The 14,923-nt window shown below is 35.0% G+C and overlaps 2 protein-coding genes and 1 long non-coding RNA gene across 4 annotated transcripts; 2 read left to right on the top strand and 1 right to left on the bottom strand.

The window, feature by feature from the left end:
* The first annotated feature begins 167 nt into the window (after window positions 1–167).
* Window positions 168–1,853, top strand: LOC124433926 (apoptosis regulator Bcl-2-like). Its single transcript, XM_046983776.1, has 3 exons — window positions 168–331; window positions 520–1,153; window positions 1,708–1,853. Exons 2-3 carry the CDS (start codon window positions 632–634, stop codon window positions 1,822–1,824), a joined length of 639 nt encoding a protein of 212 aa, XP_046839732.1. The 5' UTR covers window positions 168–331; window positions 520–631; the 3' UTR covers window positions 1,825–1,853.
* Window positions 1,854–2,424: 571 nt separating this feature from the next.
* On the top strand, window positions 2,425–13,505 carry LOC124433925 (transmembrane protein 209-like). 2 transcript variants are annotated; one of them, XM_046983775.1, is made up of 19 exons: window positions 2,425–3,310; window positions 3,393–3,694; window positions 3,859–3,917; window positions 4,135–4,263; window positions 4,327–4,583; window positions 5,168–5,253; window positions 5,333–5,370; window positions 5,458–5,538; window positions 5,807–5,906; window positions 6,357–6,423; window positions 6,517–6,579; window positions 7,245–7,341; window positions 7,486–7,611; window positions 7,691–7,903; window positions 8,029–8,087; window positions 8,472–8,507; window positions 8,854–8,927; window positions 9,310–9,380; window positions 12,713–13,505. In XM_046983775.1, the coding sequence occupies exons 2-18, from the start codon at window positions 3,552–3,554 to the stop codon at window positions 9,365–9,367; spliced, it is 1,686 nt and encodes a 561-aa protein (XP_046839731.1). In that variant the 5' UTR covers window positions 2,425–3,310; window positions 3,393–3,551; the 3' UTR covers window positions 9,368–9,380; window positions 12,713–13,505. The 2 variants fall into 2 exon arrangements, with proteins under 2 accessions (XP_046839731.1, XP_046839730.1); XM_046983774.1 differs by lacking the exon at window positions 12,713–13,505 and having other exon boundaries at window positions 9,310–9,625.
* Window positions 6,846–6,996, bottom strand: LOC124433927. The gene is made up of 2 exons (XR_006944650.1): window positions 6,925–6,996; window positions 6,846–6,876 (listed from the first exon to the last, which is right to left on the bottom strand). It is a non-coding gene; the product is annotated as an uncharacterized LOC124433927 (long non-coding RNA).
* Window positions 13,506–14,923: the final 1,418 nt, after the last annotated feature.

Here is a 14,923-nt window from a genome sequence, read left to right as displayed (position 1 = left end):
GTCTCTTTTATTGAGTTTTAGTTTTAAAGTACAAATAAATTTTGAATACGCTTGTCGCGACACGCAAGAAGTCTGAGAAGCCAGATGTTTTTTGAACCAATCACAATTGATTTAGTTAATGATACGAAACTCGTGATTGGCTGGTGCTAAGAAAAAAATGCCAATTGTTAAGAAGTTGTTATTGCCACCAGCATCGTCCTTCGCGTTACGATTCCTTCTTCTAGTACACTATCACATTATTTTTGTGATTGCTAAAGCTTGATATCTTGTTCTATCATTTTTTTACAGCTCAAACTGATCTAAGTACTTTTCCCGCTTACAAGACAAACTAGTAAGTGAAAGCGGTCGATCAAACAACATACGTTTGTTCTATATTATATTTTAGGAGTTTACGTTATTGAATATGAATACGTTTATTCATTTGTTTGTGTGAATCTAATGACTGAATTTGCCTTAAAATTTATGTCGTATGTAATACTTTCTTTATTTTAAACGAACTTAGACATTGCTTTGTTTTAGGGAACGTTCGGGGAGGAAACCGTGGTAACCAAACGACCTACAACGACGTTATTTTGTTGAAGTTGTTGTTCAAGTAGACGCCATTAAATTTGTCAAACACGGAATTTAGAAAATGTCGCTCGATTCTTGTGATAGTGATTTTTCTTCGTCAGATGGTCCCGCCAGCCCTACAGAGGAAATTCCCAATATTTTTGAACCGTTTGTAAAGGAAACCGAAGATTTGTTGGTCGATTACTTTGGTTTTCGTTTAAGATCGAAACTAAGGCAGTCGTCTTTGCGTGGACTTCCTCGAGAGTATTTAATTCCGCCTGTGAATCCAAGCAACAAGGCTATTAAACTCAGAAATTTAGCTCTCAATTTGGAAAATCAGCACGAGCATCTTTTTAAGCAAATCTGTTTGAAGGTGGATTTGTCGGAGTTCCAAGCGAAGAGAAGCTTTGATCTTATCGCTGAAGAAATCTTTTCAAATGAAATTCATTGGGGAAGAATCGTATCGCTTATAACATTCACTGGTGTAGTTGCCCATTATTTAATCGAGCAAGAGCGCCCAGAAATGGTGGAGGAATTGATGAACTGGCTTTTAAGTTTTGTGCGTGCTAATCTTATGACTTGGATCATTGCAAACGGTGGCTGGGTAGGTTTAGTTTTTTCTACATCTAGAATGAAGCCCTTAACACTAACCCAAAGAAAATATTTAGCAGGCTAAAAAAATATTTGTTCAATTATTCACAAGGTTTTTTCTGTCGCGAAGGGGTAAACACCTTTTGAAAGGACATGTGTTTTCAAAACGTCCCTTTGGCAGAATGCGCATGAATATTGATGAATATTTAAAGTGTCATGCTGCAAAATATTTTCCAGGCTTGACAAGAATGACCATGTCAAGTCATTGGACCTTGGTACCCAAGGAACTTGTGGTATTCTGATGAATCATGTGATGAAGGTCATATATATGGCTGACTTTTTGGAAGTCAGCCATTATCCTGGCTGTGCTCTCATTCAAAAATTGTGTTGCTTGCAGTTTTCTAAGGATATTATTGTTCGAATGATTTGCCTTGGCAACATGAATTGACCAATGTTTAGTTGTCAACGAGTTTTTCATTCATTCTTCAGTGACACCCATCAAGTAGATTCCTTTTATAATGTGTGATCTTTTAACTTACTAGATGCATTTAAAAATCTGTTTTATAGAATGGATTTCTTGTTCATTTTAATGGCCAAGAACAACAGAAGTCATTCTGGACCGGGGTATTTGCAATGGGTGCAATAGGTGCAGCTGGTATAACTCTATTGGCAATGTCAAAATAATAAATGTTGCAACAGCTGCAAACCATTGATGTGTTTGTACAAAATGAGTAATTTGTAAAGAAATTAATCCACTAACTTATGCTGTTACCTAACCCCTGTTAACATTCACCATGTGAATATTTTACTAACTTGGTTTCTCTAAACTGCTGCTATTTTCCTTTGTGAATTAAATTCTCTGATATATTTAAGGTAAGTTGCATCATGTATAAGTCTTTCTAACACTGTGTGTTTTTGGTTTACAAATCGGTTTTCTCAAGCCCTTATCTTATAACAATTAACCCAATGCGTATTTGTCTAATTATTCAAAAGTACAACATATTGCTTGTATGAAATATTCACTCATATTTCATATGCTTAATTTGACGCAATTACTAATTTAGTGAGTTACAACAAACAGATAATTTTCATGTTGCTCAATTAGAGCCTGACAGGGTGCAGCAGCTTGTATGAAATACTTGCGTAGTTTGTGCTATTGCATTTTGAAATAAAGTTTTGAGTTTATTCAAAATCAATGTGACTGCGTCTCTTCTTTCCTACCAAGAGAAAAGAGTTTATATTGGCTGTTTAATACGATGTGATCTTCAGAGTGTACGTATCGGATGTTTCACGTCACACGTCATATGCCTTTACTGCTGTCTTCATTGTCTGTATCTTGATAATTAAGTAGTGCTGCTTACTACGAGCTTCCACATATTAACCTTATCTTACCAAAAAACATTACTCCACGACTAGCAAAGTTCGACAGCTTTCTGCAATTGGTCGAAATTTTTATGTTAAATAATATCTCTGTTGTAAATATTTCTTAACCTCGAGGCATGATTTGTACTTAAACCTATATAAAGATGAGTGTGCCTTTGTTTCCCAAATCCGTCAACAACGCTCAGTCATGTATATGTCGTCGAGTGTGTTCATAAATTGGGGGAGGGGTGGATGTTAAAAAAAGATGGCCAAGAAATTTTTATTTGCCAAGAGAATATTATTAAGAATAATCAAGCAGACAACTCATAATATGTTGGGGAGTTTGTGTTATGCCATTCAACAAGTTATTGTACTCTTCGCTTGAAAAGACAAGTGTTATACGAATTGATTGGTGTTGAAAATGAGCATTGCAGGCAAATTTTTTCTTCTCTTGTCCTATGGAAATAGAAAGTATTAACTCTTCACCGCGCATGATTCATATCACGTAACTATAACCAAAGTGAAAGCATTCAAATATTTCTTAAAATCGTAAATTTTGAGAATGGAGAGTGATTTCTATGATTATATTAGTGACGCTTCCTAAGTAAAAACATGTATAAATTCACTTTTTGGTAGTGTAGAAATTATGTTTGGGTGTTCGCCAATATTATAATATCTTTAAGAATTTGCGTTTAGAATTAACCTTGGAATAAGCAACACGAAAGAATTTTGATAACCTGATGAGTTCACTGGAGTTTGTCTACAAAGTTGTACGGTCTGGGGGGGCAGCCCCCTTAAAACATGGCAGGTGAGATGGTCATTAGGATGAGCCAGTACAATATGCGAAAGTTTGAGATATCTCATTGTTTAACCGTGAATTTTCTTTCAAGGAAAAGTGTACAACTCTGAATGAATTCTATGAAGAGACAAAGTCGGTCGGGAACGAACGCCTTAACTTTCAGTGGATGGAAATATGTGGGTTTGGAAATATCGTCAGTGATACTAAATTTGAAAAGTTAAAGTTTGTCATCTAAGTGACATACGAAGCGATGCAAGTAAATGGTATAGCACGAAGCGAATCTGATGTTATTCAGACGTCGTTTGAAAAGTTTAATTCTAGTAAAAGAGTGCGAGTTGGTTTTTTATGGGCGCTTATAAATTTTATGTTAGCTGCTTTCGCCATCACAGAAATGTATGTAAAATGTATATCAATGTACACCAAAAACATTTATTTTCATAATTAACATGTTAACGTTCGTATAGTTTGTCTAAGCATTGCTATGTTTATTATACACCCAAGTCATTCTGACATACGTAGGAAAGTAGTACGAAATTAATCCAAAGGTATATTTAAAGATTTTTTGGATCAGTCTTGGAAGTTGGCGTGATTTACCAAGAACCTCTGTGGTATATTGGTAAGTTAATAGGAATGTTCTTTACACACCATTATGCAGTTTGGTGAGACTCAATGGCAAAACAACCTTTTAAAGACTGACTACTAAAGACTGTAAACTACTTGCTTACACTGTAATATGAAACAAACTAAGAAGATTATTCCTACTAGTGCCTCCTCTTTTCCATTAATTACTATCTCTTCATTAATGTTGCCATCCAATCATATTTTTATTGTAGAGGTATGCGTTGCCATATGGTGCACAATACGATTCATTTCAGAGACTTTCTTGATTCTAACTTGGCTTTTGGAAAATCCTGTAATACTGACAGCCAAACAGTATCAACTTCTGGCAGTGAATTCAAAAGGTATCTTGTGGATAATTATTTTAAGTTAATGTGAAGTGAAACCTTGTTTATATTATTTTGTAGATTCTCGTTTTTCACCAATGAAGCCAATATCACCTAATGAATTCTTCACTGATGACAGCCCATCTATCTATTCTCAAAAAAGAACTCCAGTGTTCCCTATTTCAGATGCTCAAATCAACTTATCTCCTTTACAGTCTGGCATCAATTCCTTTGGTGTGATGTCATATGGTGGTGTGGATTGCACTTCTAGTTTGCTTTATGATAATGAAAGATCTATGTATCAAACATCTCCCGGAAGCATGTCATTTCGAAAGAGGGTAAGAAGCATGAAGATCTTACGTCCTTTTAGCTAATTAGTTTATGTTTTTTAAACTAATCACAATGAAGTGGCCAGATAGTCACAATGTAGTGGCCAGATAGTCACAATGTAGTGTTCAGGTAGTCACAATGTAGTGGCCAGATAGTCACAATTTAGTGTTCAGGTAGTGACAATGTAGTGGCCATGTAGTTACAATGTAGTGGCCAGGTAGTTACAATGTAGTGACCAGGTAGTTACAATGTAGTGGCCAGGTAGTTACAATGTAGTGGCCAGTTAGTTACAATGTAGTGGCCAGGTAGTTACAATGTAGTGGCCAGGTAGTTACAATGTAGTGGCCAAATAGTCACAATCTAGTGGCCAGATAGTCACGATGTAGTGGCCAGATAGTCACAATGTAGTGGCCAGATAGTCACGATGTAGTGGCCAGGTAGTCATACATTACCAGGTAGTCACAAAATGTAATTGCTATTTAGTTAAAAAAAATATGATGCAATTTTTATAGAAAAAAATTAAACCCTGTTTGAAAATTAAACAAAAAGTTTGAATTTATTCTAACTTTCATGTGTTTGTTGATTATATCAGTTTGTTGGAAGTGGTAGCCCATCATTTACTACAAGGACGTCCCCTGTTCTCTATAATGATTTCTCTATGAATCAAGAAAAGAACAGGTATATTGTGTTATTAATTCTGTGAGAGTTAATGCTGTTTTCACTTTATCTTTATTCTCAATTTCTTTTCTTATTTTAGTTCCATTCTGAGTTCCACGCCACCAAGAGCCATCTCTAGTGTGTTACATATGTTCTTTGTTTTAACAACACATTTACCTTCTTTTGTTTATTGCTTCATGAAGGTTTTGATTTGACAAGTTTCAGTTTCAGATGATCGTCTTCGAAATGCTGATGCATTGAATAGTTTTTTACAGTTTGAAGAAGATAGAAGGGAGGTTTACCAAGGTGAATACTGTTGTGAAAAGCCTATTTTTCTCCATTCCTTTATTGATTTCACTAGTGGATGAGAGGAAATTGTCAAGTGTCAGAATGTCTGATATTTTGGGAATAAAGGTTGTCGAGATAACATGGATAATTCAACATTGCTTCACAAGTTGTTTCTTTTAAAGGAAATAGAGGAATTATTGTATTTATAGGAATTATATTGCTGAGATGTTATGATTTCACTCGTCCTTGCAAATATCTCTTCACTAGATGTTTTTTTTAAACTCAGGTGGATTGAAAACCTCACCACATGGTCTTTATCAGTGGTCTTCATTTGGATCTCATGTTGAATACAACACTCCACTCTCTGTTTACAAAATTGGAACTCGGTGAGGCAACCATCAAATGTTTACAGGCACTGTGGTTCCTGTTCATTTTTTGTGCACATGGGGGACAGCATAGAATGAGAACATACTTAATAGATGGGATGCTAAATTGTACTCAATAGATTCCTTGCTCATGGAGAAAGTGCTAGCCCATGTCTTCCCAGTGGGGATTATGCTTCCTTCTACCCCCTCCCACCTGCTCTGCAATCACTGGTGTATTGTTAACACAATGCTTATTAGGCATTCACTAAGGCTACTCAAGAACAGTGTTTGATTATATTTGCGTATTATAATGGTTTCAATCTTACATGTGACAATATTTTATGTCAGTAAGTCATGTTTCATAATACGCGTCGTTTCCAACACTCACGCGTTTAACGTTCCAAGGAAGATTTTGATTGGTTCAGGGACACCTCAACTACATGGATCTTACAAATAATGACAATTTTTCAGAAGCCCATTAAGTGCGACAGCCAAAGATGAGGATGAATATGGTCATATGAGCCCACAAGCTGAAGAGGTGTGTTTGCAGTTTATGTTGATGTAAATCTTGATGTAAATATCACATTGACCCAATGCTAATTTTCATCATTTGCATTTTTTTTTATTGCAGCTTTGGTCAAAGTTTGGTATCTCTAGACAGGATCTTGATATTTGGACTGAAAATCTTAGAAAAGTATGAATTCTAGTTGTCTAAAACAATTGCTTTCAAACCAAGACGTGTAAAAACATTCTCAATCGTGGGATAGGGGCGAAACGACAAGAATTTGCTCCTCTAGATCCTTTAGTTATTTTTACCTAATCTTTCATATGAGACGACATTTCAAAAAGTGTTATTTTATCGTGCATAAGCAGCATTTATAAAAAGTTGTAATTTTCCTAAACGGCCGTCTTTTCAACGTTCTATGTCTACCTTTGTGTTTACCATTATGTCTACCTTCGTGTCTACCTTTGTGTCTACCTTTATGTCTACCTTTATGCCTACCTTTGTGTCTACCTTTATGCTTACCTTTATTTTTACCTTTATATCTACCTTGATGTCTACCTTTATGTTTATCTTTATGTCTACATTTATGTCTACCTTTATGTCTACTACCTTTATATCTACCTTTATGTCTACTACCTTTTGTCTACCTTTATGTCAAACTTTATGTCTACCTTAGCACTACGTAAAGCACCTAATTTGGCATATTTTTGAATTCTTTCCAAGTCAATGTAGTATGGTTTAGATTTTAATAGAATTTAGTGTCTTGGTCAACGCTTGTTATTGAACGATGATATTCCGGGATCATCAAAGATTTCTGTTGTTTTAGTATCTTTCGTTTGTGTATTTTATTTCAGTGGATTAGTCAAACTGTTGTCTGTGAGCTTGTCAGGGAAATTGACGACATTAATCTGAGCTTACAGAAAATGGGTTCATCTGAACTTCAAATTGGATGTAAGTATGTCTCTGGCTTAAATTAGAATACTGCATTTGTTTTTCTCGCCAGTTAAAGGATCGAAGGGAGTGCTTAGGGGTAATGTTTTTGTCCGTAGACAATTCTATGGTAAATATAACGGTGCTGTTTCTTCCTATTTCTAGCAATTAATTTAGGAAGTTTAAGACTTGTTTCGACCAACAAAGCTGAACATCTACCGACATTGGCAGCTGTTTTACCTTACTTAGAACTTAGTTATAATCAGGAATATCTTGTGGAAAGAATCAAAGGTTTCCTTGAAGCAGTCGTTCTGTACTATGACAGCCTAGTCCAATAATTGTAGCTAATTGCGTTACTTTCATCCTGTAGAGTTGGGCGAAGACAGTTGTATGGGCGTATACCGCTGGAAATCTGGTAGTCATTACCGTGGACGCAACTGGGATCAGGATCTACCAACTGACGCACAAATTGTTATGCATATGTTTTGTACGTACATGGATTCCAGGCTCCCTACTGATGCTCGTTATCAAGATGGCAGATCTTTCACTGGACTTTATTTCTTGAAAGATCTCGATAAATTAGGTGAGTATTAAACACTGAGGATTTGACCCGAGAGAAGACTACAACGTTGGCATTTAACTGTTCCTTAGCATTAAGGTATTGATTTCTTGTCATTTTTGTTTCTGATGATGACGTTTGTCTTCCAGATTCCAAAAAACGAGATCTAGCAATCCACAGATTTCAACAGAACCCACCACATTTCAAGGTACATAGGTTGCCAGTTCTTTTGCGAACGCCAAATGAAATTTTTTACTCTTTTATAGTGGTCTTTATTCTTCATAATCAATGGATTTCATCTTTTCACTGTTGTCTTTAGTTCATAATCACTGGATTTCATCTTTTCACTGTCGTCTTTAGTTCATAATCACTGGATGTCATCTTTTCACTGTCGTCTTTAGTTCATAATCACTGGATTTCATCTTTTCACTGTCGTCTTTAGTTCATAATCAATGGATTTCATCTTTTCACTGTCGTCTTTAGTTCATAATTAATGGACTTCATCTTCTTGCTTAAGGTTTTTTTTTTATCATTGTTTGAATTTTATTTATTTGAGCAGTATCTTTATATGTTTCATTTAATTTATCCAAAGGTTATCTCTGGTGATGAAGTATATGATGTGGGAAAGGTATATTATAGTAAATATTGTGCGAGACACATTACCGTCTATTTCACCTTGCTTTTGAAAAAAGTTTCGAACATTCATTTGGACATTGAAATAGTCGTACAAATTTTCAAATGTTTGGTAGTTTGCATCTTCAAAGTTACAGAAAATGATCTGATTGATAAATAAAAAGATGGACCAATCAAATTGTCTTCCGTAAGTTTTAGCTACATTTAAATGTTTTCAGGAATATCTCAAAGCTCCAAACTTTTTTTTCAAAAGGAAGCTGAAATCGACATTATCGTTTGTGCGGATTTTAAATAACTGTGAATTTTTAAATAGTCGCAATTCTGTTCTTCGCTCTTTTTAGGGACGGAATAACTTGTTCCACACGATTATTTTATTCTTAATTCTCGTCAAACGACGACAACACGGCATGCTTGGGTAGGTGTTCTAACAAATGATTCTTACTTGAGTTAGTTATTGCTTCGATATGTTATGTCTTTCCCCTTGAATTTCTATATTCTTTCTTTGTCTTTTATAAGTCCGGCTTTGAATACTTCACATGCTTGGCCAATGTAAATACAACACACCTTCAATCACTTACTTTGTTGAAAGGGGGGTGGGTTACGTTTTATTGAAATAAATATCTTATTAAATCCCACATCGAGATATCATAATTTTATAAAAGCTGAGAGACTTTCTTTGTTTAATCGTTCATCTCATGGTTTTGTCTCAACATTTTCCACGACTTGTGTGTTTTTTCCTACGAAGGGGTCTATAAATAGCGATTGTGTTGTTAATGATTTTTTTATGATCTTTCTAGACGTGTTAATCTTGGTCCGTCCGGCGTGAACATACTAGGGATTTTCAACAAACGATAATGATAATATTGAGGTAGCTACTGCATTTTGACGATTAATGACTTTTTGCGCGCTACAACCGTTATTAAATTGATCATTTATAAAGAACTAAAGTATCTCATCGTAAAATGATTAATAATATGAAAAAGATGCTTATCGACTCGTGCGGTTTGCGTTGGAAAAATGCCTGGAAATATTTTTGTTTGAAAATGCTGATAATTGACCTGAAGTAAAATGTTTGTATGGCATGGCGGAGAATCGCTGCGTGTGTTCAAAGTTTCTCTTATCGGCTATTTTTTTTGTTTACATAGCTGCAGATTAGTTAATTGATTGGATTATGATGTCATTTGAGTCAACAAAGACATATATTTTCCGCATTTTTTTGTCTTCGAGAGGATTTGCGTTTTCACCGTAGCTACGATGTAATTTGTAGAACAACTTTGCAACAGTTGTTTTAACGTGATTGTTGTGGAAAATTTTCAAGGATGTTGTGAAACATAAATTTTTGTAGTTTTTGAACAAAATATTTTTAAGGTTTTGAGCAAAAAAAAAATACACTAAATGATGCTACTATATATTCGTTATATCGTTCGATTGATTGCTCTATTGTCCATCATTTTTTTCTTCTTGAGTCGACCTGCGCTAAGTATGAACATCAAATAATGCGATACTCGTTCTCAGTTTGTGTTTATCTACTTCGCGGTGATTCTTTAGTTGAAGGCGTTTCAATAACTCATTATCCTTAGAACTCTTAGGTAAGTAAACACGTAAACACGTGCACGCAGCGTATGGAATAAAAACAAGGGACTTGCGTAGAGCTAGAAATGATTTTCGGAAGTCTTCGCAAGAATTAAGTTAAAATAAGAGTTTACACTTTTAGCAATTGGAATTATAATTGCGGTGTGTTATTTTCGTTTTGTGGCCTGAAAAGTATGCAAGTAATCATTTATATTTCATGTCGAGAATGCACGGACGAAATAATTTAATGTTTTGTAACTGGCTACGATCTTTTTTAATCTTGGCGTAGCTATGTTATCTTACGCTTGATAACATTTTATTAGCTTATCGTGCCAGGGTTTTCATTCAAGTCGTTATCGCTATCTATTTGAGTGTATACGTTATGCTTGAATTTTTTTTCCTAGTTCTATAAAGTTGCGTTGTTGATCAGTTAGTTTCATAAGTGGTTTCTTATTAGATGCGGTCGAAATCAAAAGAATTGAAAATAAAGACAGCTTGCTCTTTCATTGAGTTTTACAAAAAGCTTGGTAGAATATTTGTAGAATATTTACATTTAGGTAAAATTATACTTTTATTAATTCACTCATATGCCGTCTAACGAGACGTATGGCTGTTTCGCTTTTGCACTTTGTAGCCACCGCTTTTCGATCTTTTCGTCTGAGCCGCGTTACATTTCAAGACCCCCTTGGTAAACAGCGGCGTCAACTTTTTAAGAGAGCCGCAAAAGGCAGTTCACGAACCGCGCGTCGTGCGAGTTAGTTTGCCTACATTCAGCTGGTGAAGTGAGGTATTAACAAAAAAGTGTTTTCAAATTGCTTTTAAACGCACGCAAATGTTATGTTTTCAAGAGCAACATAGCTAACTACTCAAGTTTTTGCTGAAGTGAAAAAGTATAAGTCGTAATTGTCGTAAAGAAGGTATAACCTTTATAATTATTTCACCATTTTAAATCTGACTAATCGTGTATATTATGTATAATATGAAACAAATTCCGAAGTAGCAAGACATCTTGAGATTGCAAAATATGAATCAAAACAAGACGAGAAGTAAACTGTAAATTTACGACTTTATTTCAAAGTCATCCTCAGACAGAATAAAAGTCAAAGTCATTCTGTCTGAGGATGACTTTGAATAAAGTCGAAAATTTACAGTTTACTTCTCGTCTTGTTTTGATTCATATTTTGCAATCTCAAGATGTCTTGCTTCTTCGGAATTTGTTTTATATTATACTTCTTTAAATTGTCGGCTGGTCATGGTTTTTGGTGTATATTATGAATGTATTTAAACAACCTGACGTTATAATTTTATAATTACTTTGCTATATACTTGCATTGAAACATTTTTCCTAAGTGTTCAGCCAGTTTCTTCATATTGTAGCCACACATTGTCGCATCAATAACTATTTCTCGAAATATTGTCGTCCAAACAATTATTACAATACATATGTTATGTATAGAACAAGTGTAAGTGTGTGTGTATGTGTGTTACGTATTATCAATGTTGTGCTGCGGAGGTGTTAACTAGCTATATCTTAAAAGCAGTGCAAAAAAATTGACCCGGGCTCTTTGTTCTTCCTTTAAGAACTGTGTGCATATACCGTATAAAAGAGAAGCGCACATTTTTGTCGTGAAATAAATTTTAGTAGCTACACTATATTACTACACGAGTTATCAACAAAAGCGAGTATTTTAGAAACTGATAGCTATTCGAATTCACAAAGAGATGAATTTTATATTTTTTTGGGCTAGCTGTAAGCCTTTCCTTTTTTTGTAAAAATTAGTCGTGTGCGCATTTCAAGGGCTTGTATTTTCTGACAAGTTGTCGCGAGCTGATTATCGGGCAAGTTAAATCATGTTATCAATGTGCTTCGGTTATTACTCAAAGCAATTATTCTTATCGGGCAATAAACAATTACATTTAGGTACTTGTTAAAAAACATCTATATGAGGGCTTAAATAAAACATCAGTTGGTGCTTTCTAACTATACGTTCATTATTTTTAAATTACTACTCTATAGCGTGTCTTAAAACGGAGCAGTTCAGTCGGCTTTCTGACTTGTGTATAATTGTTTTTCAAAGAAAAAAATTAAAGTTTGCTTGTCAAAGTACCTTGTACACAGACTACATGCGCGTAATAGAATCTGACAAGCGCTACTTGTGCTTGTGTCATCTCATAATAGTGTGCTTGAAATATACACCAATTTCATTAGGTCTATAATTTAGACCTAATGAAATACCGGTTCTACACTTTATATAAACTACAGACTTTATTAATAGATGGGGAAGTCGGGAAAACGAAAAAAACCCAAGTAAACATATTTCCGGTGGCCGTTGCTTGTCTAATTATGTCGCGGTATCGACATTAAGGAGAAAGACAATTAATTCGTCTTTTAATACTCGTAATTCTAACCTCATGCATTTTGTTTTTTTTATATTCTGTGTGGTGTTATATATGATGCGAGCATCTGACGGTCTCTGTGCAATATAGTTCTAAAAATATTTTTCCCACTATGATTTTTGAACACAACTTCTATGTTTTTCAAACAACTTACTGTACTGTGTCATATGTTTCTCAGAATATTTTCATTCTTGTAAGTATTAAACAAACTTTCGTATTTTCGATTTGTAGAACGCTTGTTTGGAAGTATTTTTCCTGACTTTATCTACGTGATTGTTTTTAATTAAAAGAAAACTTTTAATTTCAAGAAGACATTACGGGAAATGTCGAGCGCGAGAAGATTAAATGGTGCTATGCACGCAAGTACCAATGGGAACGAGAACAACGACCAGGAATCTTTTGCTGAAATAGTGTCTCAATTAAGACAGGCTGGTGATGAGCTCAACATAAGATACGCCAACGATCGTCATCATGTTCCTGCTGTACAAGTTGATGAATTGGAACGGATTGCAATTGATGTAGTTGTGTTCGTTTTTCGTTTAGTACGTTTTTTGGCGCATTACTGATTTCGTGTTTTTTGTTTTTAATTGATTTTGTAGAAAATTGAAATTGTATACGTACCAAATAACCTTGTAAATTAGTAATTTTAGTTTAATTGTTATAACGGTGAACAGCCCAAGCGCGGGTGTCTCCATTAATTTCCGTGTATGAGACCATTTTTGATCTACAAAATGTGTTTACCATTGATGGAAGTGATGTGTTGAAGTAGCGCGACCTGCTGAGATAATTTATCATAATATATACAGCTAAGTTACTTCTGAAATAGACATGGCTGCTTCATCAATGATTACGTCATATACAATGTTCAACATTAATTTTTAATTATTAAACGTCCAACTGTTCACGAGACAATTTGTTTGAACTAATAAAGATACTTGGTAAAATGTGCCTCAGAGAGCAAAGAGAAACTTAAAATAGCTACGTTTAAAAACCTAATATAATAAAAGTTTCACTGTCACTCAAACCTTGGCTGGTTTGATTAAAAATTTTCTCACGAAACTGGCAACGGCATTTTTAACTGTTCGTTTTGTTGGTTGCAACAACTTGACTCCTTTAGACGGCTTTTTGTCTTTTGAGTAGTGAAGTTTGTCACCAAGGCTTGCCAATTTTTTACTCAACTCTCTCAACTCTTCTGCGATGCTCTTTCTACTATTTCGCTTGCTCTGTATGGGTGCCTTAAGTGTACCTTTGGCTATGGCGTGTCTTTCAACTAAACTATCGCCAATCTTTACCAGAAGTTGAGCAAGGCGTCTCAAATCTTTTTTTGAATTCATCAATTGAAGATTTCAATTTAGGTATTTAGAGAGTCTTCTTCAATATGTATGGAAATTTTTCTTTCAAACTATTGACTGTGGCTAAATACAAATTTGTGCCAACTGTTGATGTTTTTGCGGCTTTGCTTCTTGTGTTTCACTTCTGAACAAAATGATATTAGCGTCCTTCTGTATCGATGAACTCTTCGAAGGTTGTGGCTGTTTTTTCTGTCTTGTTTTCTGTCTTCAATATCCAATACCTTTTGAAACTACGCAAGTTGGCGTTTTTAAAGCTGTGTGGCTGGTGGTAAAACTTGCTAATTTATGACGTCTATTCCACGTTCATAACTTCCTTCGTCTAGAGTCGTCTTTTTTACGTCCATTCTGCTGGTAGCTACCTTAATTGATTCTTGCTCATCTATTTTGTGGTTTTATGGATACGATTTTTTGCAATGTGTATTATATATCGACTCTGTTCTTCTAGCGTTATGTTTTCTATCGACGTTGGAGAATTCCATGTCATTAGAGAAATGGGAAAAATTTGCTGCGCGCGCAATAATCATCTCTGGTCTATTTGTGTTTCGTCATGGTAACGAACTAGATAACGCACAAGGAATCTCTGGTGGCATTTTACGTCATTTAAATTTTAAAATGCTCAATTATTTACTGTTTTAATCATCAATGTTACGTGTTATTGTTACCATGACAATTAGAAAACAGTCAAGGTACCAATTAAACATGTAAAAATCAGAGACGTAGTCAAGCGGAAACGTTTGCGATATTGGGGAGGGGGGATTATGTTTACCCTCGTGTCGTGTTTACCTTTGTGTCTACCATTTTTTCGTCATTTCATAACCATAGGCGGCATTTGAAAAAGTCGTCTTTTTCCTGCTTGGCCTCGTTGCCCCGCCCCCAAGTTTGTACGTTTCAGGTATAAAATTATCTAATCGAGATAAAATGTGGCTTTGGTTCGGTGTATTTCGAACCTTTTCCCAAGTTCCAAATTTCTCTCGATGTTATTAAGAACTAGAACCACTTGGCTGCACCATTTGGTGTTTACATTGCTAAGAAACTCTTGTTGACTGACTGAAATTTTCTCTTTCACATACATTTCTGTAGCAACTTTCTG

The sequence above is a fragment of the Xenia sp. Carnegie-2017 genome, unplaced genomic scaffold, assembly GCF_021976095.1.
Source record: "Xenia sp. Carnegie-2017 unplaced genomic scaffold, XeniaSp_v1 HiC_scaffold_14, whole genome shotgun sequence".
NCBI classification, from domain to species: domain Eukaryota; kingdom Metazoa; phylum Cnidaria; class Anthozoa; order Malacalcyonacea; family Xeniidae; genus Xenia; species Xenia sp. Carnegie-2017.
The sequence above is the reverse complement of the archived record's forward strand: the minus strand, read 5'-3'. Positions and strand labels throughout refer to the sequence as shown.

Bases quoted from the DNA above. Each gene is read 5' to 3' on its own strand.
- LOC124433926 (XM_046983776.1), top strand. From the start codon at position 632: ATGTCGCTCGATTCTTGTGATAGTGATTTTTCTTCGTCAGATGGTCCC. The intron at 1,154-1,707 runs GTAGGTTTAGTT...TCTGTTTTATAG, and splicing joins TCATTGCAAACGGTGGCTGG to AATGGATTTCTTGTTCATTT.
- LOC124433925 (XM_046983775.1), top strand. From the start codon at position 3,552: ATGCAAGTAAATGGTATAGCACGAAGCGAATCTGATGTTATTCAGACG. The intron at 5,907-6,356 runs GTGAGGCAACCA...ACAATTTTTCAG, and splicing joins GTTTACAAAATTGGAACTCG to AAGCCCATTAAGTGCGACAG. The intron at 8,928-9,309 runs GTAGGTGTTCTA...TGATCTTTCTAG, and splicing joins CGACAACACGGCATGCTTGG to ACGTGTTAATCTTGGTCCGT.